The sequence below is a fragment of the Denticeps clupeoides genome, chromosome 1, assembly GCF_900700375.1.
Source record: "Denticeps clupeoides chromosome 1, fDenClu1.1, whole genome shotgun sequence".
Classification (NCBI taxonomy): Eukaryota; Metazoa; Chordata; class Actinopteri; order Clupeiformes; family Denticipitidae; genus Denticeps; species Denticeps clupeoides.
Window position 1 is genome coordinate 7,591,447 of NC_041707.1, and position 27,999 is coordinate 7,619,445.

A 27,999-nucleotide genomic window follows, 5' to 3' on the forward strand; every position below is an offset into this window, starting at 1 on the left:
ACAATCAGTAGTTACAGGGAACAACTTAAAGTGAAGTGTCTTGCTCGGGGACACAATGGTAGTAAGTGGGATTTGAACCTGGGTGTTACCCACTAGGCTACTACCACCCACAATATGCCGCATTTGCTCTGATAACGCGCAGGGCCGCAGTGGCTCCAGGCGCGCCGGGAGAGCCCTGAGCGGGATCCCCAATGCGCGGCACTCGGGGGGAGGCGGGGTGCTGGAAGGGGAGCGAGCTGACTCGGGGTCTCGGCTTGGTCAAACACTGAGATGCCCAGGCTGCAGAATGCTGTCTCCCGACCTGGAAACGGACACCACCGCGGACGACACGGCGGCCAGCACCCCGGTGGCAGGGCCGGCCACGCCGGCGAGCCTGGACGCGATAGAGGAGGTAAGGGCGAGGTGCTCACACGTGATGCAGGGTTCAGGTTATTTAACCGCGCCGCATGGCGTGGTCGAGCGACGAGCAGCATGCCGCTCAAACACACATGGATGTAAAAACCTGGTCGGTCAACCTGCTGCGTCCGTCCGACGTGTGGACACCGTCCTGTCAGGGGATCTCGTGTAAAGTTGTTTCAGGGGAGGTCGGCGTCTGCAGCTGATGCAAAGATAAACCACCCGAGTGTTGAAATGCGCCTATAAGAAATCCGCATGGCGGACTTTAATTACAGAAGTAATCAGGGGCAGGCATTGTGCACTCAAACACACACACACACACACACACACACACACACACGTGTGAAGGCGTTTTGGACTCACACACCAGTGAAACAATTTATTAAGGGTGGTAGTAGCCTGGTGGGTAACACACTGGCCTATGAACCCGGGTTCAAATCCCCTTTACTACCATTGTGGCCCTGAGCAAGACACCCTGAGTGTCTCCAGGGGGGGACTGTCCCTGTAAACCCTGATTAGAATTCGCTCTGGATAAGAGCGTCTGATAAATGCTGTAAATGTATTATGCATTTATGACAAGTTACTAAAACGTTGTGGTAGTTACCTAGTGGGTAACAATCTCGTCTATGAACCAAACGAGCACAAACTCACAGGTTCAAACCCTTAAAATGAGGTATCACAATGTATCACAATGACACACAGTGATACACAATGTGTGTATCACAATGACAATCACTTTCTTCTTTAACACTGTAACTATTGATTGTAAGTTGCTCTGGATAAAGGCATCTGCTAAATGCCATAAGTGTAAATGTTTATTATTTATTCATCTTTAATAGGTATGGAGGTCAAATATGTATATAAAATGCTTATTAAATCAATGATGCATTTAAAAAAAAAAAAAACAGCTAAAAGCTTATTTCTCATCAGTGTAGTGCTGTTGACCCTGAACTGAACCCGGATGTCACAGCTATTCTGGTCATCCGTCTGCTGGAGCCAGGGTCGAACTTCCCTTTATATATATTGTCTGAGTCGGCTCGTTCTTTTGTCGTGAAGCCAGTGTGGTGCATGACCTTACTCTGAATCACCCAAATACTGGCACCCGCGGCTGCATCAAATATCTGCTTTGCGGTGAGTGAGGTGTGACATGGCAGTGCCAATAAAAAGGACCTCTGTAAGCAAGTAAAGCTTTATTGTCATCCCATCCATATATATAGTACACAGTGAAGGGACCAAAAGAAGCAATACAACATGCAACACAACAGAACAGCAGGTAAAAAAAGTGGGGGTGCTCTATCCGGGTGCTCTTTTCTGACCCAGGACGCCTTTTTTTTTTTTTGAGGACCTCAAACACCAGCTAGCAACATGTTGAGTTCTTCCCAACAAAGCCAACCACAGAAAAGAGAGGGAACATGTTCACACAAATCTTCACCCCATCACACTAATAGGACAGTGAGTCCATCGTGGGGGCCGAGACTGAGTAGCTCAGGGAAAAGTCTGTGCTGAACAGGAGAAATTTGCTGGCAGGCGGAACTGCGAATGTCTGCACTTTCTAGACTGGCTGGATATGTCGAAACCCTTTTACTGGCCACTTAGCCGAATCTCAGGACTGTGCCATGAAGGAGCAACACCGTGTTCTTAAAGCCATTTTCATTTCAGGCAACACACAGTTCTGCTGTGTTGTCTTTTCAGGTCCTTGCAGATACGTTGTGATGTCTTTATTTGAACAGCAGTTGCTATAAATAGCCCACAGTAAGAGAATTAAGCGTTTTCCGAGGGGAAATGTCTGTCTGAATGTTGATCAGACCCTGAGAGCAGAATCCGTGCTCCCGCTGGCTCGAGCCACTTTGCCGTCAGTTTGTACCGGAAGCTCAGGAGATTTGCGTATATACCTGCCAACCACAGGATCCATCTGAATTTGAACATGTTTCACCATTCTCTTTCATTCTCTTTCACCTAACCTTGCACAATGCACTTTATGTACGCTCTGTATAAGGATTTAGATTTTTGGCCTATTTATTGTACTCTCACATTGTTCATCTTTAAACACTTATAGACCTATGTACATTCATACATATATTTATACTCAGTATACATATTTATTTATAAACAGTAAAAACATATTCTCTTACTTACACACATCCTTGTACATTGACACCATCAATTCCTTGTATGTGCTTGCGCATACTTGGCCAATGAACACGATTATGATTCAGATTTTCACATTAAAGAGCCCCTTTATTCCACTTGAAAGCTTTTGAACTCGCAAAGAATATTAAACACAAAGTGGATTTCTAGTCTTTAAGGTCAACAACTGAGGTGCAACCTGCTCTTCTCCAAGAATCCCTCTTGCACAGGTCCAATTCTCATTCTGAACGGGCAGTGGTGGCCTAGCGGGTAAGGAAGCGGACTCGTAACCAGGTGCCACCGAGGTCCCCTTGAGCAAGGTACCGTCCCCACACACTGCTCACTAAGGACACATTTCGTTGTGTGCGCCATGTTCTGTGCTGCGTATCACTTTCACGGTAACCTTGCTTCTTGGCTGGTGTGCTTTCATTACGTCTCAATCTGACATCGTCCGCCATCGTGAGTTCAGCGCTCACGTAACAGAGCGTTACTCTGATCAGAAGCAATTTAGAAGACATGAGAGTTCCTCTCCGCCGCTCACATGGTGATGAACAGCTTACTTCTCCCTGCAATCAATAATCTGGACAGGAGGCCTTGTCAACAAGTCCCCACCACTGGCTTTTTGAATCAAGTTGTCCATCAAAAGTCTTAAGATAAGATAAGATAAACCTTAATTAGTCCCACAAGTGGGAAATTGCATCGTCACGGCAGAAAGTGGACAGAACAAAGGTAATAGCAGCAAAAAAATAAATATGTATATGTATTTTTCTACACAATGTACAATGGGTATCTACACATGTACAATGGTTAACTACCATGGTGTATTTGATGTGTGGCCAACTGCGAGGTCCTTGTTGTACAGTCTGACAGCGGTTGGAAGAAAAGACAACAACAACAACCTTTATTTCTTATACAGCCCAAAATCACATACAGTATGTCTCAATGGGCCCCACACTTGACCCTTCTGCACACAAGGAAAAAGTCCAGGGCAAAAAAAACTCTAGGAGAAGGAGTGATACAGAGAGGGACGCCCTTCCAGGGTAGAGTGATCCTGCAAGTAGGGTGGTAGTAGCCTAGTGGGTAACACACTCGCCTATGAACCAGAAGACCCGGGTTCGAATCCCACTTACTACCATTGTGTCCCTGAGCAAGACACTTAACCCTAAATTGCTCCAGGGAGACTGTCCCTGTAACTACTGATTGTAAGTCGCTCTGGATAAGGGCGTCTGATAAATGCTGTAAATGTAAATGTAAATGTAAATGCAAGTGATGTCAGTGCAGGGCAGTGCAGGTGATGATTTGTACAATATAATAAGAAGTCCAGAATGTAGTCCAGTGTCATGGTTTAGATTACGGTCCATAATGATGCTACTGGTCCACTTGAAGATCCCTGAAGCTGTAGTTGTAACGGTGGTGGTGGCTGTGGTGACCCTCTGGTTCGTTTCATGCTATGTCTGAACGCCCCCTTCCCACATCGTGGGTGCAGCAGCCTGCCACTGAAGGAGCTGCTCAGTGCTGTCAGTGTCCTGCATGGGGTGGGAGATGTTGTCCAACAGCTTAGCCGCCGGTAAGGTTGTCCAACAGGCCGTGTCCTGAGTTCTCCCTGTTTCCTGTGTGTCTCCGCAGCAGCGTCCAGTGAAACAGTCCCTTAGCGCGTCCATGTGCCGGGAGTCGCACTGGCGCTGCCTGCTCCTCTCCCTCCTCATGTACGGCTGCCTCGGCGCGGTGGCCTGGTGCCAGCTCACCAGCGTCACCAGGCTCAGCTTCGACTCGCCCGCCGCCGCCGGCCGCTCCATGATCTACCGGGACAGCCCCTGCTCGGACGGCTACGTCTACATCCCGCTGGCCGTCCTGCTGGCGCTGTACGCCGCGTACCTGGCCGAGTGCTGGCACTGCCGCGCGCGCAGCCAGCTCCAGAGCAGGGCCAACGTGGACGCCGTCTACGAGCGCGTGCTGCGCATGCGGCAGGCGAGGCCCTGCGTCTGGTGGAAGGCCATCAGCTACCACTTCGTCCGGCGCACCAGGCAGGTCACGCGCTACCGGAACGGCGACGCCTACACCACCACGCAGGTCTACCACGAGCGCGTCAACACGCACGTGGCGGAGGGCGAGTTCGACTACGGCCGCTGCGGCGTGCGGGACATCTCGCTGGACCTGCGGGGCCTCGAGGGCCACGCGGCCACCAGGCTCCGCTTCAGCAAGTGCTTCAGCTTCGCCGGCGCCGGGCCGGAGAACGCCTACCTCAACCAGCGGGCCCGGTTCTTCTCCGAGATGGAGGGGCTGGACGACTACATGGAGGCGAGGGAAGGGCTGCGGCTGAGGAGCGCGGACTTCAAGGAGCACCTGGTCGCCTACGCGGACCCCGAGCGCCCGCCCTGGTACTCCTCCCCGGTGGCCTTCTGGCTGGCGGCCCTGCTCACGCTGTCCTGGCCGCTGCGGGTGCTGGCCGAGTACCGCACGGCCTACGTGCACTATCGAGTCGAAAAGCTCTTCGGCCTGGAGTACGCGAACGACAGCCCTTCGCCGATCGAAGGCCGCTGCCGCCTGCCGAGGGTCGAGACTCTGGACAGCACCGAGCTGGAGTGGCACATTCGCTCCAACCGGCAGATCGTCCCCAGCTACTCCGAGGCCATGCTGATGACCGCGGGGGCGTCCGGCAGCCTCTCGTCCGACTGCTTCCTGCTGGACGGCTACCAGGCGCGGAGCTACGGCACGCTGGTGCGGGACTGCGAGCACTGCTGCCGACTGCAGGGCGAGGGCGGGGCCCTGAGCTCCAGCTGCTCCTCCATCTTCTCACGCAACGCCTTCCACTCGCGGCTGTCGCTGGACACCTCGCGGTTCTCGCTGTGCAGGATGCACGGCTCGCGCCGCACCGTGGCCTTGTGGCGGAGCCGCAGCAGCACGTTGACGGAGCGCTGTTGCTCCTACGCCAGTCAAATGGAACTGAACGAGAGCCCGCCCACCTACCAAGACGCTCGCTTCTTCCCGGTGCTCATCGTCCACCGACCCGAGAGCTGCAGCAACGCCAGCGCTGTTCGGCGGTACTACGTCCGCAGAGGGTCCTGTTGCCTAGAAACTTCACTATAGTCTGATCTTCGGTGAGATTTTATGCTGCTCGAAATGCGACTCAGATATCAGTGTCTCTCAGATATCAGTTAACAGAATAAACTAACTAGCCCAGACGTCAGTAGATAAGATTCCTTCGGTCAGTAGATGCAGGCGAGGATAAATCAAAGGGCTGAATCATCGTTATTCACTAACCGATAAGGGCTCATCCACACCGATGTGAAACTAAACAAGGGTCGGATGTCTTTTTTCTCTACTCGTTTGAATGAACACGAATAAAGATGGCATCAAAACAATTCCGCATGCGGCCACCCTGTGCATCGAAGCCCAAGCAGCAGCCTACGCCATTTCAGGACCATTTCTCGTCGAGGCACTTGGATGAAAGCCCCCACTTCCGAAAAAAAAAAAAAAGATTAACTCAAGCAAAGTCTTTTAGAAATCAAGTGCCATGACAACATGCAACTACTCTATTCAGGACTAGTTGTTGTTCTGATTGTAATGTCTGTGCGGCTAAGGCCTCGCACTTAAAGATGATATTAAGAGGGAGGTAGAGCACTTTGAGATATGTTAGCATGATGGGGAAAGTTTTTCCCCTACCTTTGGTCCAAATTAATGCCATATGTTATAAACTGAGAGAAATGTGTAGTTAAACACGCCAACAAAACTGTTTTTTTTAAATGTGTTTTAATGCATGTGGTTAATTTCACTGATGGGCTGATTTGCAAGCAAGGATTAAGTGAAACGTGCACTGGCCAAGGACCTTTAAATTAAATTAATTACATTATGACACAATGCTGCCTAATTTACTGATATCCTTTCCTTATAATTAACTTTAACTTTAATCCTGGTGTACTAGTAAATTAGTAAATTATTTCAAGCATTAACATATCCCTGTGGAAGGCACAGTGTGTGATATAAAAATGATTGTGTAGAAATAAAAATATTTGATGAATTATCTTTTAATCAATTGAAAACCAAATGATAATGACACCAAATCTACAGAGGGGAAAGAAGCCACTTCCTGTTCACTTCTAAATTCCACTAAAATATTACACACCAATCATTCTTTTGCTGAATCAAGAGGTTAATTATTGTTCTAGTGCTTTCCCAAATGGCGATGACTGTTATATTCTGCATTAAACATGTTTTAATGAAGAGGGGAAACTGTATCTGCTGTTTTTTGTATGTATATACATTTAAGGGGTCTGGAACTAAGAGCTGCCATATGGCATCACCACCAACATCCTTATCCACCCATTTTACATTGTAAGTTTGTATTTAATGCATTTGGCAGGTGGTCTTATCCAGAGGTACTTACATAAATATCCATCAATGAAATCCCTCGTTTGGTTCACAATGACCTGATCTGTAGATACCGTTCGCAACGACTCAACTTTTTTTTTTTTAAAATATAGAATATAGGAAGAGTACTTAAGAGCTCTATAAGGGGTTTACAACAAAAGCAAGACTGGACAGCTGACTGTGGTAGGAGCCTCTATGAATTGACAAGTAGAGCAAAGTTGTGTTGCATGAACATTTTTGTCATCACCATCATGCACTTGTTAGGCTCAGTTTGTAACAGCTTATATCAATCAGTAGAAAAAGGGGTCATTTTCACACCCTATTACAACCAGATATTCCATCATTTGAACAATCCTATATTCCACAAAAAAAAAAAAAAAAAAAGTTTCAATGACAAGCACCCTAGTTTGTCTATGACCAATAAAAATATGAAATTGTTGCCCTGTGTAATTGTGACAAACATTTAAAAGTTCACCTCAACAAACAAACACAAGTTTAAGAGCAAAACATTTGGGGTTTCATTCATGTTTCTAGCCTTTGTATCAGACAGAATCTGAGTCCACATGACCTTGATCACTGCACACCCAGCACTTGGGTACAAAGATTAAATTAAACAAACAGTCCACAACCTTTGTGATTTTGTGAATGACTCCATTCACAGATTCATAGAACACACGTCTTATTTCTTGGGAACCTGCCCATCCTCAAACACAGCTGTGCCTAAATAACAGCATTGAGTATTGGGGGCCCATTGTGTGCAAAGAAAGTTTTTATTTGCTTGCTGGGAGAGAAACATATTGTCATAATTCAATTATTAAAAAATCATACTGCTTGCTTTCAGGTACAGCCATCTGAATTCATGGCCTGCTGTTTGTCTCGCCACTGAAGAATTTGCTTGGAGAGTTTTTCAACTTCCATCACTTGGACCAGAAGCTGCGTCGTAGCTGTGTTCTAGTGCAAAGAGGGTGATCAAGCAGTGGGATAAATTCATAAGACCACATGGCAACTTTCATTATCATATTACCCCTAAAATTACAGTTTTACAATATAATTTAGATGTTAATTATAAACAGTGCATTACCAGATTATTCATGGATTCCCCCGTGTTTGGAATTAACTGCACAGTCTTCATCTTATCTTCCAAGTTCCCGATGAACTCTACAGCCATGCCCGTGAGCTCCACCACATACCTAAAAAGAAGAGCGAACGAACGCTCTTACTCAGGTTGGGTCATGCTCTTTCGGCACAGTCCCTGAGAGTTCAGAGGTCATGCAAGTTATTAAACTAATAGACTACCTGTGCAGGTCAGCCTGTATGGGCAGGTTCTGCTGACAGAGAGGCTTCATCAGTCTCTGTTTCAGTCTGGCCTGTTCGCGCAGGACGTCTTGAAGATGGGAACAGAACTTCTGCAATGCTTCAAACCTCTGGCCTGTTCAAACGACGTGTTGGTTTCAGAGTTTAATATGGACAATTTAGCTGTTTTTTTTTTTTTTTTCCAAAGGAGGAGGCTTACTCAAATAATGGTTGTGAGTAACGTCCGCAAACTCCTGCTCCAACTTCAGCAACTCCAGCTGCAGGCTGCTCTACAAACAGGAAGCGGCCGAACGGATCAGATCGGCTGGAAGAACAAAGCTACACGCACCGCGTCGGCTTACGCACCTGCTGGATCTCACGCCTGGTTCCGGACAGCGTCACAGCGTCGTCAAGGCGAGAGGAGAAGACTCGGGAGTCTCTCGGCAGAGAATCGAGGTGCTCCTGCGGAGGCGTGAGACGCGCCGTGAGGGGGCGGCGGCGGTACAAAAAAAAAAAAAGAAAAATGCGGCATGGGGCTTCTCCACGCAGACCTCACCTGATCCACGGCGCCGGAGCTGACACACCTGGCCAGGATCTTCGCGGCCGGCGTGACCGCGTAGGGACCGGCCTCCCACAAGTTCATGTCGAGGAGGCGGTGGCGACGTCGGCCGCGATCTGAAATCCGAAACAATGGAACTGAACTATCTAAAGAAGTGATGTGGCCAAATATAAAAATATATATATAAAAGACATTACACGTTTACATGCGCAGTGTTTTCCAACAGTAGGTGTTGTTCCTTGATCGGGTCTCCCGCCGTCGCTCCTTCTATGGTTTTTTTTGTTTTAATTTTACGTGTGGCGCTACCGCCGCCTGGCGGCCAGGAGCGGGACGACGGCTCATCCCCAACACCCCCCATACCCACCGACGGCCGAACTGTTAAGACTGTCTAGAAAGTTATTGATTCAGATGCTTTTTTTATTGTTGTTGTGTTACAATCGCGGTTAGTGGAGATCGGGCGAGGTCACCGCAATTTGCTTAATTTCCCAGCTAGCATTCGAGCTAGCTTGTTGGCTGCCTAACCCAGTGACGCCCGTGGTTAGTTTACCAGCTGAACTAGCTGCCAGAAGTAAGTAAGAGTGTTCTTTCTAACTCGCCGAGTGGCCTGCATCGTCAGATAACCTCCGTGCGCTGCCTTTGAGACGTTCGGTTGCATACGAGGAAAGTGAAATGTCACAGTGTTTACGTTTCGACCCGCTAGCTGGCTAGCTCTCTGAGGACGATTTTCACCGCGGGGCGAAGAGGGAAACAGATCTTATTTATATGCGTGTTTCTGCAGCTATCAAACTGGATGCTTGTTCAGATTCCAGTTTAAAAAGTAGCTTTTTTACTATGCTTGGCTGTTATTATAGATATATGTTTATGTCTTAACTACTAGACTATTATCCAATGTTCATTTTCATTGAGTGTCTGCTAACATCTTATTACCGGTTCAGAAGGGCCAGATTGCCATAAATGTGATCTGATTGTGCTAGAGCTGGTGTTACTACGTTCAATCGTCATCAGGTAAATATTGTGCTGCATAATCATCGTGGTGCCACTGTCTCCTGAACTGCGTGATAAATGGGGAACAGCGCACTTAAAGCACATCTGGAGACCTCGCAGAAGACCGGCGTCTTTCAGCTGACTGGAAAGGGTTTGCCTGAGGTGGGTAAATGGACATATTCCGATATTTCCTTTCATTTCAGCGGCCAGGTTGCTGACACAGGGCGAATAAGTCGCCCTATCAAGGAAGCGGCCCCGTAATCAGAAGGTTGCCAGTTCGAATCCCGACCCGCCAAGGTGCCACTGAGCGAGGCACCGTCCCCACACACTGCTCCCTGTCATGGCTGCCCGCTGCTCAAGAAGGGTGATGGTTAAAAGCAGAGGACACATTTCGTTGTGTCATCGTGTGCTGTGCTGCGAGTTTATTGTCATATGTACAAAGTACAGTGTACAGAGCACAATGAAATTCTTACTTAAACCCCTCTCTCGCAGACAGAACATAATGCACAGACATGATACACAGAAGACAAAGTGGTGCAGCTGCAATAAATAATATATAAAATAGTATGGGCGTGATCAGGTTTGTCTTTAATTTTTAATGCAGTTTCCTGAGGAGTTGCAGAGGCTAAGTGGGAACCTGCGGACCGTGGACCTGTCCAACAACAAGATAGAAGTGTTGCCACCATTCATAGGAAGCTTTTTACACCTTAAGAGTCTCACCATCAACTCTAACAAACTCAGTAAGTGCAAAAGAACGAGGACTGATTCCACCAGAATATTTTCCTGTTTATTTTTCCACTAATCCCCCTTTTTTCATGCACAGCTTCTCTCCCAAATGACATTGGCAAACTGAAGAAGCTGGAGACCCTATACCTGAATGGCAACCAGCTGCAGACGTTGCCACCCTCGATTGGCCAGCTGAAAGCCCTGCGCACGCTCTGCCTTTCAGGGAACCAGTTCCGCCAGTTCCCCGGTGGCCTGGGCTCACTGCGCCAACTGGATCTGCTGGACCTTTCCAAGAACCACATTCAGGCTGTGCCTGCAGAGGTGGCCGAACTGCAAGTCATTGAAATCAACCTCAATCAGAACCAGGTGAGTGGAGGTAGAACATGCCTGGCGTTGATCGCCTATGAACCAGAAGACCCAGGTTCAAATCCCACTTACTACCATTGTGTCCCTGAGCAGGACACTTAACCCTAAATTTCTCCAGGGGGACTGTCCCTGTAACTACCGATTGTAAGTCGCTCTGGATAAGGGCGTCTGATAAATGCTGTAAATGTAAATATCGGATTTCATTTTAATAGAAAATGTCACTGCACCCGTGCAGTCCTTCTCATAGCAGGGTGGTGTGTATTAATATTAAGTCAGCATACATATGCAAATCCTCGCAGGTCTGTGCTGATCTCATTGTTCTCTTCATGCTGGTTTTGGGGCTCAGATTACAGCGGTGTCCGGAGATATCTCACGATGCCCGAGGCTGAAGGTGGTGAGGCTGGAGGAGAATTGTCTGGAGCTCTCATCCATCCCTCTGTCCATCCTTTCCAACTCCCAGGTGTCCTTGGTCACTGTGGAGGGCAACCTTTTTGAGGTGAAAAAGATGAGCGACCTCGAGGGATATGACAAGGTAAGCACGCTGGACACATATGGTGGCAGAATGGTGAATCAAACCAAAGAGGAACATGATATTTTGAGACTGTGCAGAACTCAAATGGTAGACCAGGGGTGTCAATCGAAACTTTATCGAAACCCATCGAAACTTTACATAGATCTAATAATAGGGCCCGGCGATATGAAGAACTGATAACACAAACAAAACTTTTCATGCTTCAGTGTCACCAAAGCGTTGTGCGTCGGCCGCTCAGTCAGTCACCAAGGTGCACACTGCATTATGGGATCTGTAGTTTGTGGTCATAATAGGAGCTCTATATAAAGTGATCAAGGGATGTGGCCCGTGGGGCCACGTGTGTGGTGGACAGAACACATTGGGTACTGACAAAGTAGTAGTAGTAATTTAGCAGGAAAATACAATAACATGATGTTTACTTCTCCCTCTTGTGGCCTACAGGCTGCATTAATATATATATATATATATATATATATATATACACACACACACACACACACACACACACACCAGTAGATCATTTCTTTTATTTATCCCTACAAACACAGATAAGTATATTAATTTTTTTCCCCCTCACGTGGTTTAGGATGAATTCTGTGCAAGGCCCCTGTTTTTTTTGTTGACACTGAGGTGATCTTTGTTTCCCCCAACAGTACATGGAGCGCTTCACTGCCACAAAGAAGAAATTTGCCTGAACCGGCGTGGGTCCCTTCTCCGCACCGGACCGCACTCAGCTGCAAGGCTGCTGCGCCTCCCAGCGCAGCTTCGGTGTGCTAACAAGGAGCAAAGCAGACGCATAGAGCAAGGACTGCTAAAGCGCTCGACCACTCGATGGCAGGAGCTTCCTGCACGTCAGCTAGAGAGAGCAGCTACGTTTCCATCCGTCTGGTTTCACATTTATGGCGCGCCATTTAAATTTTTTTTTTTTTTTGTAATTATTATGGACTAGCAGATTGCATAATTTTATTATACCGAGTCAGATCGTTCCTAGTCATAGCCATACAGTAAACTTCCATAGAAATGGATTGGTTATGTAAAAATGGTAAATGCAACAAATAATCAGCGAATAAATGTACTGCAAGATCTGCAGAGTAGAAAATGCAGTATAAAGGCCACCGGTCAAGGGTTTTCATGCACAGCTAATCTCATAACCTGGGCCTAGTTATAAAGTGCTGCCCGGCCACCCTTGTGAAGTTTGTAGATTAGCTAAAGCAAACGTAAAAATCCTCGCTAGAGGCAGCTTGATGTAGGCTGCGAACGGAGCTAATGAAACCGAAAAATAACACTGCGCAACCTCAACAGCAGGACGGAAACCTGGCTATTCTCGGACTTTACTGTTCTCGGTGTAAAACCAACATTATTACATGCACTGGGATTAATTTCTCGCTTTATTTATGGTTAGAATAACACACTAATATGATATGACGAGATATGGATATTTAAAGACTTGACTGATTGTAATTGTATTATTTATGCATTCGTCGCTCGTCTGTGGGAATGGATTCTGCTCAGAACCGTAAAACTCACGCACAGCAGTTCACCTTGCCATGTTGGTTGCTCCGCCATTAGTAGGAGTGGAAAGGCGCAGGCTCAGAAACCAGAGAACATTCCCGGCGCTTTCTTTCTTGGGAAAAACTATGAAGTAAATCCGGCTGGTTGAAGCACAATGGGAGCACGTCCTGCATTCTGAACCTGAACATTTCTGCATGTGGGTTTTACGTGAATGCTTCTAAACAGTGAAGTATGGTAGAAATGTTTGAATGTTGCTCCTGGAATATATTTTACGGGGTAAGATTGATTGAATGGTTACGTCCAGTGTCATAAAAATATTTAATTGTCTATGTTAACAAATATTTTAACATTTTATATTGGGGGGATGGTCACTCCACATGACAGTTTAGCTGGACGCTTTAAGTCAAAGGTCATGACTGACCAATAGGAACGCTCCTACAATCATGACCTCTGTCTTAAAATATCCAGCAAGCTGTAAAATTCAGGCTTGTGGATCACTGTCCATAAATGTAGTTTATGCATGCACACATTCTGTTTCTTTTTGTTTGATGTTGAGCTGTTGCCATCATACGCATGTCGGTATTGCGGATTTTTAATTAATGGAGCTTATTTTGGCAATGCCGAGTGTTCACGCACCACGCAAAATAAAATAAAATAAAAGAAACCACGCAGATACCACGCACCATTTCTCCATTGTTTCTTACGTCCTGCTCCATCACAGTAAAGTTCTGACGAGCCACGTGGGAGACCAGGTTCGGATGAAGCGAGATGCTGAGGGGAATTAAAAAAAAAACAGAAGTGTTGTTTCTATCCGCCAATTCTCCACAGCATCTCTAGGCGGCTCACACACACACACACACACACACACACACACACACACACACACACACATTCCACCAGCAGCCCCGATCCCGCGCCGCCGGGGAAAACATCTCGCTTTCCGGCACGACGGGAGTCCCCGCACGACGGGGACAGAATGCCAGATGTCCCGCTGGACCGCCGCTGATCGTGTTTGCGGAATTTGGACGAATCTCTCTCGTTTCTCTCTCTCCGCCCCGCCGACTGTCGTTTTTGTCCGAGCCGCGGAAAGCCGCGTCTAAATGGGACGCGCAGGAAAGTCGCGGTCGCGTCGCGTCGGTTCTTTTTAAGTAACAATTCACGATGGGAAGCGGGAGGAAAGTCTCGCCGTGGCTCGGACTGCTTCTGCTCCGCGCCGTCGCCGGATTTCACGGTGAGTTATTATCGCCAAAAAAAAAAAAAAAAAGTTTTGCGACGCCGACCGGCACGTTTTTCGTCCTTAAACGTCCCCGCTCGCCGCTTTTATTTGCAGCTACGGGCGACTCGGGCTTTCAAACTTCGAGGCGGACGGAGACATTTCTTTCCGTTTTTAAAACGAGGGTCCGAAGTCGACGTACCTGCGTACATTTCGTCGTCGCTCTGATTGGCCGGGCTGCCCCTGGACCCGCATGGGAACTGGGGATTTTACGGTACAAACCGGACGAATCGACCCGTTGTACATTTAGGTTGTTTATCAGAGCGACTCGCGACCAGTAGGGACGGGGACAGTCCCGCGGGAGACACGTCCTACACCAGGGTAGTAAGTGCGATTCGAACCTGGGTCTTCTGGGCGGTACTTCCAGCACTGTGAACAGCCGGTTAGGGTAATCCAATGGTGTTGGGTCCGAGGAGTAGTAACGGTGCATAATTAGTTATAAGTGAATGTCAATATTGTTGTTTTTTTTTTTTTAAATGTTTAGTAGTTTATTAATTGATTATCACAAATTTATTTATCACAAACTGTTTGAATGTTACGATGATTAAATGGTTTGGTCCAGGCCTATAATGGCTGGTCCAAGTTATTAGTATGGAGAGCGATGAGATGGAGAAGGGAGAACATTTTATTATTTATATTTTTAAATCTGTATTTATTGGAAGTTTTTGTATATATAAAGAACAGGCCAAAAGTTTGGACACGCCTTCTCATTCAATGTGTTTTCTTTATTTTTATGACCATTTATGTTGGATGATTCTCACCGAAGGCATCAGAACTATGAATGAGCACATGTGGAGTTTTGTACTTAACAAAAAAAAGGTGAAATAACTGAAAACATGTTTTATATTCTAGTTTCTTCAAAATAGCCGCCCTTTGCTCTGATTACTGCTTTGCACACTCTTGGCATTCTCTCGATGAGCTTCAAGAGGTCGTCACCTGAAATGGTTTTCCAACAGTCTTGAAGGAGTTCCCAGAGGTGTTTGCCTTCACTTTGCCTTCACTCTGCGGTCCAGCTCACCCCAAACCATCTCGACTGGGTTCAGGTCCGGTGACTGTGGAGGCCAGGTCTCCACTTTTTGTTAAGTACATAACTCCACATGTGTTCATTCATAGTTTTGATGCCTTCAGTGAGAATCTACCAACGTAAATGGTCATGAAAATAAAGAAAACACACTGAATGAGAAGGTGTGTCCAAACTTTTGGCCTGTACTGTATATAAGTTAATAAACAAAGTCTGCCTTCAAACTGCCACCATCACCACTCAGCTGTCCTGCACAGGACAGGCGGGTAAAACCTGCAGGAGGTGAAGGTGCCCCTCCTGAAATGAACTACATGCACGGTGTACAGAAATGGCTCTCTCGGGGTCGCCGCTGTGGGAAGAATATGGCCATTGAGCCCCGATGCAGCTGGGGTTTGAAATCACAGAGCAAAGCTTTCACGGACGCATGACGTCTGCGCTTTCCAGCGAAACAGCACCGTGGCCAACAAACACAGAGATGCCAGTACAGAAGGGACGCTTTAAAACTCCAGGAACAGCTTCTCGCCGTTTTCCACAAGTTTTTATATGTTCTGTAGCCCTCAATTATGTTGCTTGTGGAATGTTGTCACCATTAACGCATTCCTTGACCAAGGAATGTCCAGCCTGAGCGTTTATGGTCCCCCCTCCCCAGGTATACGGTTCACCAAGAGCCCTGCCAACCTGACTGTGACCCAGGGGAACTCAGCCCGCCTGGGCTGTGCTGTTGAGGGCCTGAGCGAACCGGAGATAGCCTGGATGAAGGATGGCGAGAAGCTCTACAGCACGGACCAGATGTACATCACGCTAGAGGCGCAGCACTGGGAGACCTTCCATAGGTAATGAGCTGTGGCCGGCAGGGCTCTTCGCAATGTTATTAAAATCATTCCAGTGTGAGTGGACCATGTGGTGAAATGACTCCTCTGATTGGTCCAGACAACCACATCATTTCATTGTACCACTGCATTTTACTATTTTATCTATTTTTAAAATATGTTACATATAGAGCATTCATCAGATGCCCTTATCCAGAGCGTCTTACAATCAGTAGTTACAGGGACGGTCCCCCTGGAGACACTCGGGGTTAAGTGTCTTGCTCAGGGACACAATGGTAGTAAGTGGGGTTTGAACCTGTGACACTGTAGTTGTCTGGATCGTAGGTGAAAGTGAAGTGATTGTCATTGTGAAACACTGCAGCACAGCACACTGTGACACAACGAAATGTGTCCTCTGCATTTAACCATCACCCTTGGTGAGCAGTGGGCAGCCATGACAGGCGCTCGGGGAGACGTGTGTGGGAACGGTGCACCTTGGCAGCTCGGCAACCTTCTGTTTACTGGGCCGCTCCCTTAACCGCTAGGTTAACCACTGCCCTCTGTTTCCCTCTGGACTACTGTCACCCCTTGTGGTGTATTATGAGTATGGTTGCAGCACAAATATCCAGTTTCTGATTATGATCCTCAATAACTGACATTGTCACAAGTGCTTTAGCTCTTTTTAACACGTTTAAGACAATTTCATTTTATTTTGATGAATTCATTTTTCTCACAGGTCCATTAATTCATTTAGCTGATAAGTAATTTTTATATGTTTGTGTCTGTAGAGTGATCATGAGATTTTGTCCCCTAAATGTCAGGTAGCATTGTAAGTCGCTGTGGATAAGGGCGTCTGATGAATGCCATAAATGTAACTCCCTGTTGTCCTTCTTAGTGAAGACCTCAGACCGGTAGCATTCTTGGTGTCATGAAGAAATGGTGTGTGTTGTAAATAAAAGAAATCGGACTGGGTGAATGTTGGGAGCTGATTCACATTCAGCACGGAGGCGGAAGATGGACTTTGAAGTGGGCCAGAGCTAGGGATCATTTAATCAGCATTAGGCCGCCTGCTTTACCAGTGCACCCTATTTAGACGGGGTAATAATGACCGTGGTGGAATGCTGTCATCCGCCTGTGAGTAATGCACGGCTCAGGGGACTGCCTGTAACTCGCGGCATTAGTGAACTCTGTCATCGTGGCCATTTTTTTTAACGTTCAAATGTCTGCACTCAGCCCTGCCACACGTCACATGTCGTCTGCCTAGGGGCGTCATGGGGAGTGGGCTGAGGGTAGGTGCACATTACGGTAATGTGGTCTGGACATCTTTTTACCCAGTTATTCACACACTTCAGTGCCACCACCAGCTCTGTTGGAGGGGAGATTTTTGATAGAAAGGAGCCCATCCTTTCATTAGGGAGGTCTGTGCCAAGGGGACTCAACTTGCACCCTAGTAATCTACTGTATTTGTTTTATATAAACAGCCATTTGTCATTCTGTCTGTCTGTCAATCTGTCAAATGGACAGGGCGCCATATGTGTCCTGATTAGGGTTTAAGTCTTTCCCCTCGTCCTCTTTCAGCATGAAGTCAGTACAGCAGCAGGATGCTGGGAAGTACTGGTGCGAGGTCGAGTTTCACGGCATGTCCATTTCGTCTGAGCCCGCCTGGATTACTGTAGAAGGTATCGAATCTTATCGAATGAAGTGAAACACGTTCAAATGTATAAACACCATTCTACTGGCTTTGGTCCGTGTATCTGCATACCCCCAGTCTTAGCTCTTCTTTTTTCAAAGGCGTTCCCCATTTTGTGCTGGAGCCACAGGATGTGGCCACGTTCCCTGCTCTGCCCTTCAACCTCACGTGTGCAGCTGTGGGACCCCCAGAGCCAGTGGAGGTGCTGTGGTGGGTTGGGGGGCAACAGAAGGGCAATGCCCAGCCCTCTCCTTCAGTACTCCGTGTTTCTGGTAAGCCCACAGCTTCATTATGGTGACTAATGTACTAATGATGCTCCTTTTTTGTGACCTGAAGAGGTGACTGCTGTGGTATGATGGGGTTGTGTATCATGCTGTCAATAACCCTGTTTGCATCTTTAATGGGTAAATGTACTCATCCTACATTGACGGTAAAATGCATGGAGAAAATAGAACAAGCAAACATGATGTCTGATGCTTCAACATTGGCATATTATTCAGTAAACCTACTTAGTACACCTTCATTCAGGGTCATGTTAATGAATTACAGAATGACATAATAGCCGCACCTTGAGGATCTCATCAGATGGCGACGGCCAAGCCGTGCGGACAACTGAACTTGGTCAAAGGTCACTGCAGGGTGGCATCGAGCACCAAGCCTACATATTTTTGCTTATATTTGTCAGGGACCGTTCAACAACAGCTATGCAAATAAGATGGTAAATAGCATTTTAACTAAACACTGGTGTCGCATTGGTCACCTTTCATTAATTAAAATATATATATTTGGGGTGTTAGCTGTGTGTATTGCAGTACAGCTGAGTACATGTCTAATTGGCTGGATCAGAGGGGATCAATACGGCTGAGGAGCAATAAGACACACTTCCCATTTCCATATAATGTGTTGTTTCACTTGCATTAACCGGACCTGTGTGCTGCGAGTGGCGATGCATAGGCCTTCAATAAACTCCATGTAGAGAACTAAAATAAACCAATACCAATAAAAGGAATAAGGAAGGAACTGGGACTCTGAACCACCACAGGTTGTCTCGCCTCATTTTATGCCTTCTTTCAGGCAACTAAATTAAGATCATCCGTTTTTTTTTTCTTTGTGGAATTTGAGACAGGTGGGAAAACTTGACCTGACTGCAGAAACCACATTAGTGATAATTAGTGTGCCACACCTTTTATTTTCTAGGACTTTAATGATAACAAGCCTTTTTTATTACTTGAGAACAATTTTCTGTGCAAAACCCCCTTAACTAACAGTGCATGCCTATGCATGTCCTGGAGAAATGAATTCCTGTCCTTCCAAGCACATGTGGAGATACTCTAATGGCCAATTTTTACGGACATATTTGAAGCGGCAATTTGTGACTAAATCACCCAAATTTTAATGCATGGTCTGAACTTGCATCTATCTGATCCTGCTTCTATTGATGTGCAACCACATCGAACCAGTCTTTAGTGAGTGGATGTTGCGCATGTTGGCTAATTGAATAAATGTACAGTGCAGACGAAAAGTTTGGACACACCTTCTCATTCAATGTATTTTCTTTATTTTCATGACCATTTACATTGGTAGATTCTCACTGATGGCATCAAAACTATGAATGAACACATGTGGAGTTATGTACTTAACAAAAAGTGGAGACCTGGCCTCCACAGTCACCGGACCTGAACCCAATCCAGATGGTTTGGGGTGAGCTAGACCGCAGAGTGAAGGCAAAGGGGCCAACAAGTGCTAAACACCTCTGGGAACTCCTTCAAGACTGTTGGAAAACCATTTCAGGTGACGACCTCTTGAAGCTCATCGAGAGAATGCCAAGAGTGTACAAAGCAGTAATCAGAGCAAAGGGTGGCTATTTTGAAGGATCTAGAATATAAAACGTGTTTTCAGTTTTTTTTTTTTGTTAAGTACATAACTCCACATGTGTTCATTCATAGTTTTGATGCCTTCAGTGAGAATACCAATGTAAATGGTCATGAAAATCAAGAAAACACATTGAATGAGAAGGTGTGTCTAAACTTTTGGCCTGTACAGTAAATGTTATAGCTGTAGTCGGCTGCCAGGATAAGCTGTTCACACTCATGCTTTGTAACTAGATTGACATCTATTTGGCTTGAGCTAAAGTGCTAATCATGTCGCCTCTGACAACCAGGGCAAGGATGGGATTATAAAAAGTGTGAATATAATATGTGTGATATTTTCCGTTTTGATAACATTCAGTTGTTTATCTTGTGAAATCTTTTTATCTTTTTTACAATGGAGGCGCTGCTATTTTTAAAAGGTGTATTCACATGTGTGTTCCAATATTAACATGATTTTGAATAATAAGCTTTTGTATTGTGTTGAGATGCAGAGATATCTGGTCAAGTTTTCAAGTTAACCATCTATAACCTCTCTTTGTGCCTCAGACTAACAGAAAGTCTGAATTAGTGCTTATATGAAGTAGTGCTGCACCAAGTGCACACTGTAGCCTCATTATTTTTCTTACTCTTCAGTTTATGCTTATTTTTTTCTCTTCTTATGTCACATTTTGCACTGCTACTAGTCTTACAAACGGTTACATAATTTTTCCATATGTTGGCTCTTAGACTGTGGGTCAGAATTAATGGTCAGTGCGACAGAAACTCCAACCTGGCAACCGTACCTGTAGATAGACTATAACTCTATAATTTAAGCTTTATAGTGATACAGTGGGTCTCTTCCAGGTGTTAATGAAAGTGTGAAGTTTTACTGCGAAGCGAAGAATGCCCGAGGCCTGTCGGTGTCCCGTACAGGCACAGTGCACATTAAAGGTGAGTGTGGATTTCTCTTCTGTGGGTGTTCAGATGAATGAAATGCTGAAGAATGAAAGGTTTCTCTCTCTGTTTGCTCCTTTTCTGTACGTGTGTCTGCAGTGCTGCCAGAGGCTCCACAGGATGTGCAGGTGCTCCAGGTTCTTGAGAGTAATATCACCTTGGTTTGGGTGCCTGGATTCAATGGTCACTCAGACCTAAATACCTGTACTATCCAGGTAGGTGTGTTTAGTGCAATTTACATAATTGTTGTGATTTACCTTTGGCTATTTACATTTACATTTAAGGCATTTGGCAGACGCCCTTATCCAGAGCGACTTACAACGTGCTTTCATGTTAAAATCAATGAAGTGATCCATTCTGGTTCACTAGGACCCCCAATTATGAATACAATTTTTTTTATTCACTCTGTTGTAATGGGATGTGGTGTGATAAACCCTTCTGAGTCGTAGCGACATTTTTTATTTTTTATGGACTGAGCTTCTTCAACTCCAGACTCCCACAGTTAGATATTCCCACATGAAGGCCATTGCTTACTTGAATAGTAACATATGCTCTTTTGTTCTCTTTCTAACCCTTTGCAGATGACAAAGAAATCCGGGAGGAAGGTGCAGCTTCCTGTCTGGCGTGAAATGGTGCCTCCGTACCAGAAGGTCATTGGCGGTCTCGACTGCTACTCTAATTACAGCGTCAGAGTCCAGTGTGACAATGAGGTGGGGTCGTCACCCTTCTCACCTTGGGTGGGCTTTCAGACTCCAGAATCAGGTAAACATGTATTGAGATTCAGTTGCTTCTGGTTTTTAACTGAATGATGGTCAGTCTAAATGATGGGGATGACATGGTTTTGTCATCATTTTAAAAAGCAATTCTGTCACTCATGCTGACGTAAGGCTGTATGTCCTGTTTGCGATCAGGGAGTGCTGTTCCTTTTGACCTAATTCGTGAATCAGCACTTTACTGAAAGTAGTGATTAGTGGTGAAGGAAGCGGCCCGTAATCAGAAGTTTGCCAGTTTGAATCCCGATCCACCAAGGTACCAGTGAGGTGCCACTGAGCAAAGCACCGTCCCCACACACTGCTCCCCGGGCGCCTGTCATGGCTGCCCACTGCTCACGAAGGGTGATGGGTTAAAAGCAGAGGACACATTTCGTTGTGGCACCATGTGCTGTGCTGCTGTGTTTTACAATGACAATCACTTTCACTTTCATTTTTCAATTCACCCAGATATCTGAAGATATAAAGACTCCATCTTTATGTAAAAAGGATAGTATTTGGCATTAGCACTTGTTCAAACTCTTATCAATCTGAGGTTAGAACACACTGCCATCTCTTTCCTGCCCTGCCTGATACCCTGTGGTTGTTGGCTATGCTCAAGAAAACAAACAAACAGGCCAAGCTGATGGAAAGGCCAACCCATGTTTCCCCTCCTCCGGAAGCCACCCGTGTGAGGGGGTGCAGGGGGCTGAGAGCGGGGCTGCTTAGGGGAGTGTCGTTGGGGGTTCTGCTGTTGACCCTGTTTGCATGTTAGTAAACTGGCTGGACTGGCTCGAGTCCAGTGGATTCCAGCCCCGTTGGTACAATGCTCCATTGTGCATGGCCCCAATCCATTTCAATGTGTAGCTGGCTCGAAAGCGCATGTCCTGGTGCTGCCATCAGATGGAGTTGTAGGTTAGTGCATGCAGATTTTGCGGATTTCTTAGGGAAAATCATTTCATGGGGTTCTAGGGTCCAGGTTTCAGTCCAAATACATTGATTGAGTCAATGAATTCAGGCTGTTAAATTTTAGGGGGAAAAAAATAATTTCAATTATTTTGGCCAATAATTTTAGTTATTTATTTAAAGAAACTACTTATTGACCTTTGGAACATCCAGACTTTATTTAAATTTTAACTATTTGCTTTTGAACTGTTTCACAGGAAACGCATGTAGCTTAAAAACTGAAAATGTAGAAAAAAATAAACAAATAAAACATGGCAAAAGAAGGTGCCATTGCAAAATTAAAAAAAAAATTAAGATTTTTTGTAAAATTATTTTTGTAATTGTAAAAGTAGAAGCGATAGGATAATTTCTTTTTCTTTTTCATTTATGGTGCACAGTGCCATTGGTTGCCCCCAAGAACCTGACCTTTGATCTCACTGAACAACAGCTGTCCTTGAGCTGGGCAACCCTGAAGGAGGAGGAGCTCAGGGGACGACTGCAGGCCTACAAAATACAATGGGACCAGGGAGGAGTGAGTCAGGTATTGACACACTACTTTTTTTTTTTTTTTTATTAAATTAGTATCAGATCTTTAGTATCAGATTTTTAATTTGGATGAAAATGAGTGATTGTGTGGTTTCTGGATCTGTAGTTAATCAAATGTTCTAAATTTCGTATTAAGAATAACTGACAATTCTCATCATCAACAGTGCTAATGCCTCATTTACATTTACGGCATTTATCCTTATCCAGAGTGACTTACAATCAGTAGTTACAGGGACAGTCCCCCCTGGAGTAACTTAGGGTTAAGTGTCCACGCTTCAGGGACACAATGGTAATAAGTGGGATTTGAACCTGGGTCTTCTGGTTCATAGGCTACTACCACCCTACTACCACGCCTCATCTTCTGTCTCCTCTGTGCAGGACGAACTGCTCTTTAAAGAGAACGTGGCTCGCCTGTCTGGTGGCGGACGCTTTTTCAATGCAACTTTCCAGGTGTCAGCATGTACAGTTGTTGGGTGTGGACCATGGAGCCAGCCTGTGCTCGTGATGCCGGCCTCAGGTATGCCAGATGATTATGAACACTGACTACAAAATACATGCATGTTGGATTTCTCTGTAGCTTGAATTAAACTGCTGATAATCTCAATATGTGCAATTTTTATTTTGTATTTGATGTGGTTCATAACAGAGATTTCTTAAAATTTTTATTTCTGCTGATAGCACTATGAACAAGTAGTATTACAAGCAAATCTAAAATTCATTTTATTTGAAAACTGATTGAAAACTGATTTACATTTATGGCATATAGTAGATAATTATCAATAAGTTCTTTAATTGATTGTATCTGGTTATTTCTGTAAAACCTGAAGATATGCTTGATGTTCTTCTATTGCTACGTCTATTAAACCACATGGAAAATAGGGCTACAATATTCAAAGACATCCAGGAATCAGTGGCTTCTAGTAGCATGATGTGCCTCTTTAACATGTTTTGTGGAGAGATTTCAAGTGTCCGAAATGTTTGACCCTATTCCCACATAGATATGGAAATTTGTTCAATCTAGGTACTTTTCTGCCACTTGCCATAAGAAGCTCAGATAAATTCATCCCTAAATCTGAAAGGAAACTGAACATTGAGGAATGTTCATGAATGGTTGAATTGGCAGTAAGCTCTTGTGCTGGACTGAAATCAAACAAATCACTTTTTAAACTAATCCATTTGGCTGAAAGGCTTGAGGAGAAAACAGAGCATTAAAAATGGTGGTAGGTCACCCAGTTTTACTGTGGAACTAGAGTTGTGTGAAATTGTAAATCGCTTTGTGCAGTTCTACACAGATCCACTCAGAGAGGGCATATGTGGGTGGGCCTGCTGCTGGGCCTGCTGGTGGCCACCATGTTGGGTCTTCTCCTGACAGTTCTTGTGCATCGGAGAAACAAGGAAACGCAGTTTGGGTAAACCCACTTTTCTAGCCAAATGTCTGTAACGTTCATAACATGTATGTTTAATGAGTCCAAATATGGCATCTTTTCAGTTCAGCATTCAAACCTCCAGGGGATGAGAGCTCAGTTTCGTTCACAGCTGCCAGGTCCTTCAACAGACAAGGCCAAGACCCTACAGAGTCTACCTGTACGTGAAGCATGTCCGCTTTACATTTAGATATTCTGAAAGTTTGACTTTTAAATGTTCCTTTACATGTTTCTCCCTCTAGTGGACAGTCTGGGCATCAACGATGACTTGAAGACCAAGCTTCAGGATGTGCTGATCCCAGAGAGGCTTCTAACACTCGGCCATATGCTTGGCAAAGGTCAGCATTGAATAATAACTGCTTCACCGCAGCCCATGTTTTCAGTAATGATTGCTAATATAGTGTAGTGATAAAAAAAGCCCTCTCAGACCATGAATGTGTAAGGGAAATTATTGCCATCCAGTGATTGTAATATCTGACTGCTGGATATCTGGTTTAGGTAGGCTACTGATATGTTTTTCTTAAATGTCATATCATTTATTCTGCATATATCAGCCTTTTGCTCTTAAGATGATTGTTACTCAACTTTACTTACTTAGATATTTATTTATGGTTGTCTTCTATGGTCTGTTTGAAGTCATATATGTCCCGTGTGTAGAGATGGTACCCAAGTAAGAATTTCATTATGCTTGGTACATTGCACTCTGCACATAACAAAAAAACTTGAACTAGTTTAATCTCTGATTACATATAACTAGCTTTCTCTGCAAACCTTTTATAGGGGAATTTGGCTCAGTGAGGGAGGCCTTCCTGAAGATTGAGGACAGCTCTGTGCAGAAAGTGGCAGTAAAAGTCTTGAAGAGTGAGTGTATTGCTCTACATTGATGCTGTGTGGTTTTAAAGGTCCTACTCATTAGTTATTTGGTGTGATTTTGACGCACAGCTGACATCACCTCTTCAAGTGACATTGAGCAGTGCCTGAAAGAGGCTGCCTACATGAAGGACTTCCATCATCCCAACGTCATTCAGCTCATTGGTCGGTACACGAAATTGGCCAGGATTTACACTATACAAGTCATAAATCTAAAAGTCGATTTCATTTGTTCATTTGTTTGGATTTCATCCTCAGGGGTGAGTTTACACAGGCGGCCGCAGCAGCGTCTACCCATCCCCATGGTGATCCTGCCATTCATGAAGCACGGCGACTTGCATACCTTCTTGCTCATGTCTCGCTTGGGGGACGAGCCCTTTGTGAGTGCACAGCAAACCAGAAACCCTCAGCTCATATTCGACCCCATTAATCCACTTACAGAAGATGACCGGATTGTTCTCCCTCCTACAGATGCTGTCACTTCAAACACTGGTGCAGTTTATGCTGGACATTGCTCAGGGGATGGAGTATCTTAGCAGCAAAAACATCATCCACAGGGACCTGGCTGCACGCAACTGCATGTAATTCAGTCTAATCCTGGTCCAGTCAATACTGCGCTTCATTTTCATGTTTTGCATTTGATATTTCACACTTTTTATATCTCTCTCTCTCTCTCTCTGTCTTTTGCTCCTAGGCTAAATGAAAATATGACTGTGTGTGTGGCAGACTTTGGCCTGTCCAAAAAAATTTACAGTGGCGACTACTACCGACAAGGCTCCGTATCCAAACTACCAGTGAAGTGGATCGCGCTGGAGAGTCTGGCTGACAACGTTTACACTACTCAAAGCGATGTGGTAAAATGCACACAAACACACTACTATCCAACAGATTATTTAGAGTGCATCAGACAATATCAAGTATTTCAGCATTTGACCATAGTAACACCATTGCAATTTGTCACATTTCAAAAATCATGCCGGTTACAAAATTCTTTTTGCTTAAATGTAAGATGGACTGTACATTCGTAATTGTAAAAACTTTCCCTTGTTAATCCACCCATAGTGGTCTTTTGGAGTGACCATGTGGGAGATCATGGCCCGTGGGCAGACCCCCTATCCGGGAGTGGAGAACTCTGAAATCTACGAATACCTCATCAGGGGTGAGAGGCTTAAACAGCCACCTGACTGCAGAGATGATATGTGAGTTTATCTTTGATGGTAAAGAGGTTCATAATAAAGGCATTCTTTATTCTTTCCTAATGTATAGTGTATTTTTCTCCCCTCTACTACCCTTTCAGTTATGAGATCATACATAGCTGCTGGAGTCCAGTGCCCAAGTGCCGGCCTACTTTCCAAAGGCTGATCGAGCAGCTGGAAGGAATACAAGCCAGCCTTTCTCCAGCACCAAATAAAGAACCGCTGCTCTATGTCAACCTGAATGCAGAGGATTCAGATCAAGGTGCCGTGGCCTCCGGCCCCGAGGAGCCGTCGTGGGGGGTGCCCTGGCAGTGCGTGGGCATGGAGGAGGACGAAAAAGACTGGCTGATGATCGCCTCGGGGGCAGCCCGGGCCATTGGTGGGGATTACCGCTACATTATTGGGCCACCCAGTGGTGGGATAGACGAGGATGGCAGGCAGGTGTCTGAAATGTTGGAAGGAATACCAGAGGATGTTAAGGAGGAAGACGAGGACTTCATCATCAATGTGTGACCGTAGTCTCCCATAAGACTAATTGTACTGTACGCTCATAGTCAGCCCCAGCTTCCAGAGTTGGTGAGAGGGAAGCAGATCAGAAAAACACAAGGCCAGCTTGTGACGAACAGAAGACTCTATGCCTTTGGTGAACTTTGTATGAAAAACAAGCAGCCAGTTCAGAGCTGAACTCTTCAATTTTTTTTGTGTGGCTGTTTTTTTTTTTTTTTTCTCTGATTGTGCAATGACTAAAAAACGTCACAAAAGCTACAATCACTTACTCGAGCAATGTTAAATTATAACATTTAGGCACCTTAGATGTACAAAGATAACTAATTTTTAATGCAACTCTACCATTTTTTTATTGGTGGGGTCATGTAGTGGTTTAATTGCTGTATGTAAGAATATATTGATTACTTTAAACAACGCTTACCTGTAATACAGCTACTGATATGTACACGTACGAGACTGTGAAAGGACGCTTTGCCAAGCCTATGCTGATTGGTTTCAGAACTACACAGACCAGAGCCAGTGCATAAGGGGATAGCAAGGGATAACTGATTATTTATGGATGTTGCCATTTCATTTTTTTTATTGTAAAACATGTTCATCTGTTTTGAAGACATGGCCATAAAATCTCAAACAAAACCAATATTGTCTGAAAGTTGAGTCATGGAAACTGGACTTTCTTTAATGTATGTTTCATTCTGCATCCACAGACCTTTGTCAATCTGAAAACCAATATTGTTCAGGAAAAAAGTATTAACATATGTTCAAAAAAAAAAAAAGCTTTTGACCAGCCCGATTAATCTAATGTCTCAATGTGGAGGATTTATTTCAATCCTCTGGTCGACTCTCAGTTCTGAGACTCTATGTGCTGAGATGAAGACCAATCGGTTGTGCATTGGAGAGGTGAAATGGGAACCAAGGTACGGAACCCCTTACAGGACTTTTTGTACTGATGTCTGGATAAAACCGAGGTTCACTGGTTGTACTGGAGGAGGAGTGAGGGAAACTGTGACTTGGGATAAATGTAATGTTGATGCATAGAAAGCAAAAGCAACTTGAATTCAAATTGTTCTAAATGATCCCTTTCCATGTTTAAAAAAAAATTGCAGATAAGTGAAAACACTTTTTATGTTTTATCAAGTACTGAATGAAAGTGTTTTGAAACTGAATAAAAAGGGGTGTTCATGATTCATGATTCTTCACGGTGAAAGTTTTGCAGCAGCCATGAGAGTCTGGGAGGTGTGTTTTAGTGTCAAAACGAGCAGATTGCACATCAAATGAAGAAAACCTATGAAGCTGATCGTT

At 45.1% G+C, this 27,999-nt stretch overlaps 4 protein-coding genes across 6 annotated transcripts; 3 read left to right on the forward strand and 1 right to left on the reverse strand.

Moving 5' to 3' along the window:
* Positions 1–148: 148 nt before the first annotated feature.
* On the forward strand, positions 149–6,431 carry LOC114795845 (transmembrane protein 151B-like). The gene is made up of 2 exons (XM_028989533.1): positions 149–391; positions 4,150–6,431. Exons 1-2 carry the CDS (start codon positions 287–289, stop codon positions 5,608–5,610), a joined length of 1,566 nt encoding a protein of 521 aa, XP_028845366.1. The 5' UTR covers positions 149–286; the 3' UTR covers positions 5,611–6,431.
* Positions 6,307–9,014, reverse strand: LOC114795892 (HAUS augmin-like complex subunit 2). Its single transcript, XM_028989611.1, has 7 exons — positions 8,941–9,014; positions 8,741–8,859; positions 8,551–8,646; positions 8,405–8,474; positions 8,188–8,320; positions 7,973–8,081; positions 6,307–7,842 (listed from the first exon to the last, which is right to left on the reverse strand). Exons 2-7 carry the CDS (start codon positions 8,825–8,827, stop codon positions 7,729–7,731), a joined length of 609 nt encoding a protein of 202 aa, XP_028845444.1. The 5' UTR covers positions 8,828–8,859; positions 8,941–9,014; the 3' UTR covers positions 6,307–7,728.
* Positions 9,015–9,033: 19 nt separating this feature from the next.
* On the forward strand, positions 9,034–13,545 carry LOC114795877 (leucine-rich repeat-containing protein 57-like). Of its 3 annotated transcripts, none has more exons than XM_028989590.1 (6): positions 9,037–9,311; positions 9,718–9,889; positions 10,332–10,467; positions 10,551–10,819; positions 11,166–11,351; positions 12,005–13,545. In XM_028989590.1, exons 2-6 carry the CDS (start codon positions 9,806–9,808, stop codon positions 12,044–12,046), a joined length of 717 nt encoding a protein of 238 aa, XP_028845423.1. In that variant the 5' UTR covers positions 9,037–9,311; positions 9,718–9,805; the 3' UTR covers positions 12,047–13,545. The 3 variants fall into 3 exon arrangements, with proteins under 3 accessions (XP_028845431.1, XP_028845423.1, XP_028845413.1); XM_028989580.1 differs by having other exon boundaries at positions 9,749–9,889; XM_028989598.1 differs by having other exon boundaries at positions 9,034–9,889; positions 11,280–11,351.
* Positions 13,546–13,759: 214 nt separating this feature from the next.
* Positions 13,760–27,996, forward strand: tyro3 (TYRO3 protein tyrosine kinase). The gene is made up of 19 exons (XM_028989525.1): positions 13,760–14,094; positions 15,807–15,990; positions 17,545–17,645; positions 17,758–17,928; positions 20,371–20,457; positions 20,560–20,675; positions 21,042–21,222; positions 22,553–22,695; positions 23,079–23,217; positions 23,983–24,109; positions 24,190–24,284; positions 24,367–24,462; positions 24,905–24,985; positions 25,067–25,159; positions 25,253–25,374; positions 25,466–25,575; positions 25,689–25,848; positions 26,057–26,193; positions 26,292–27,996. The coding sequence occupies exons 1-19, from the start codon at positions 14,025–14,027 to the stop codon at positions 26,701–26,703; spliced, it is 2,625 nt and encodes an 874-aa protein (XP_028845358.1). The 5' UTR covers positions 13,760–14,024; the 3' UTR covers positions 26,704–27,996.
* The last annotated feature ends 3 nt before the right edge of the window (positions 27,997–27,999 follow it).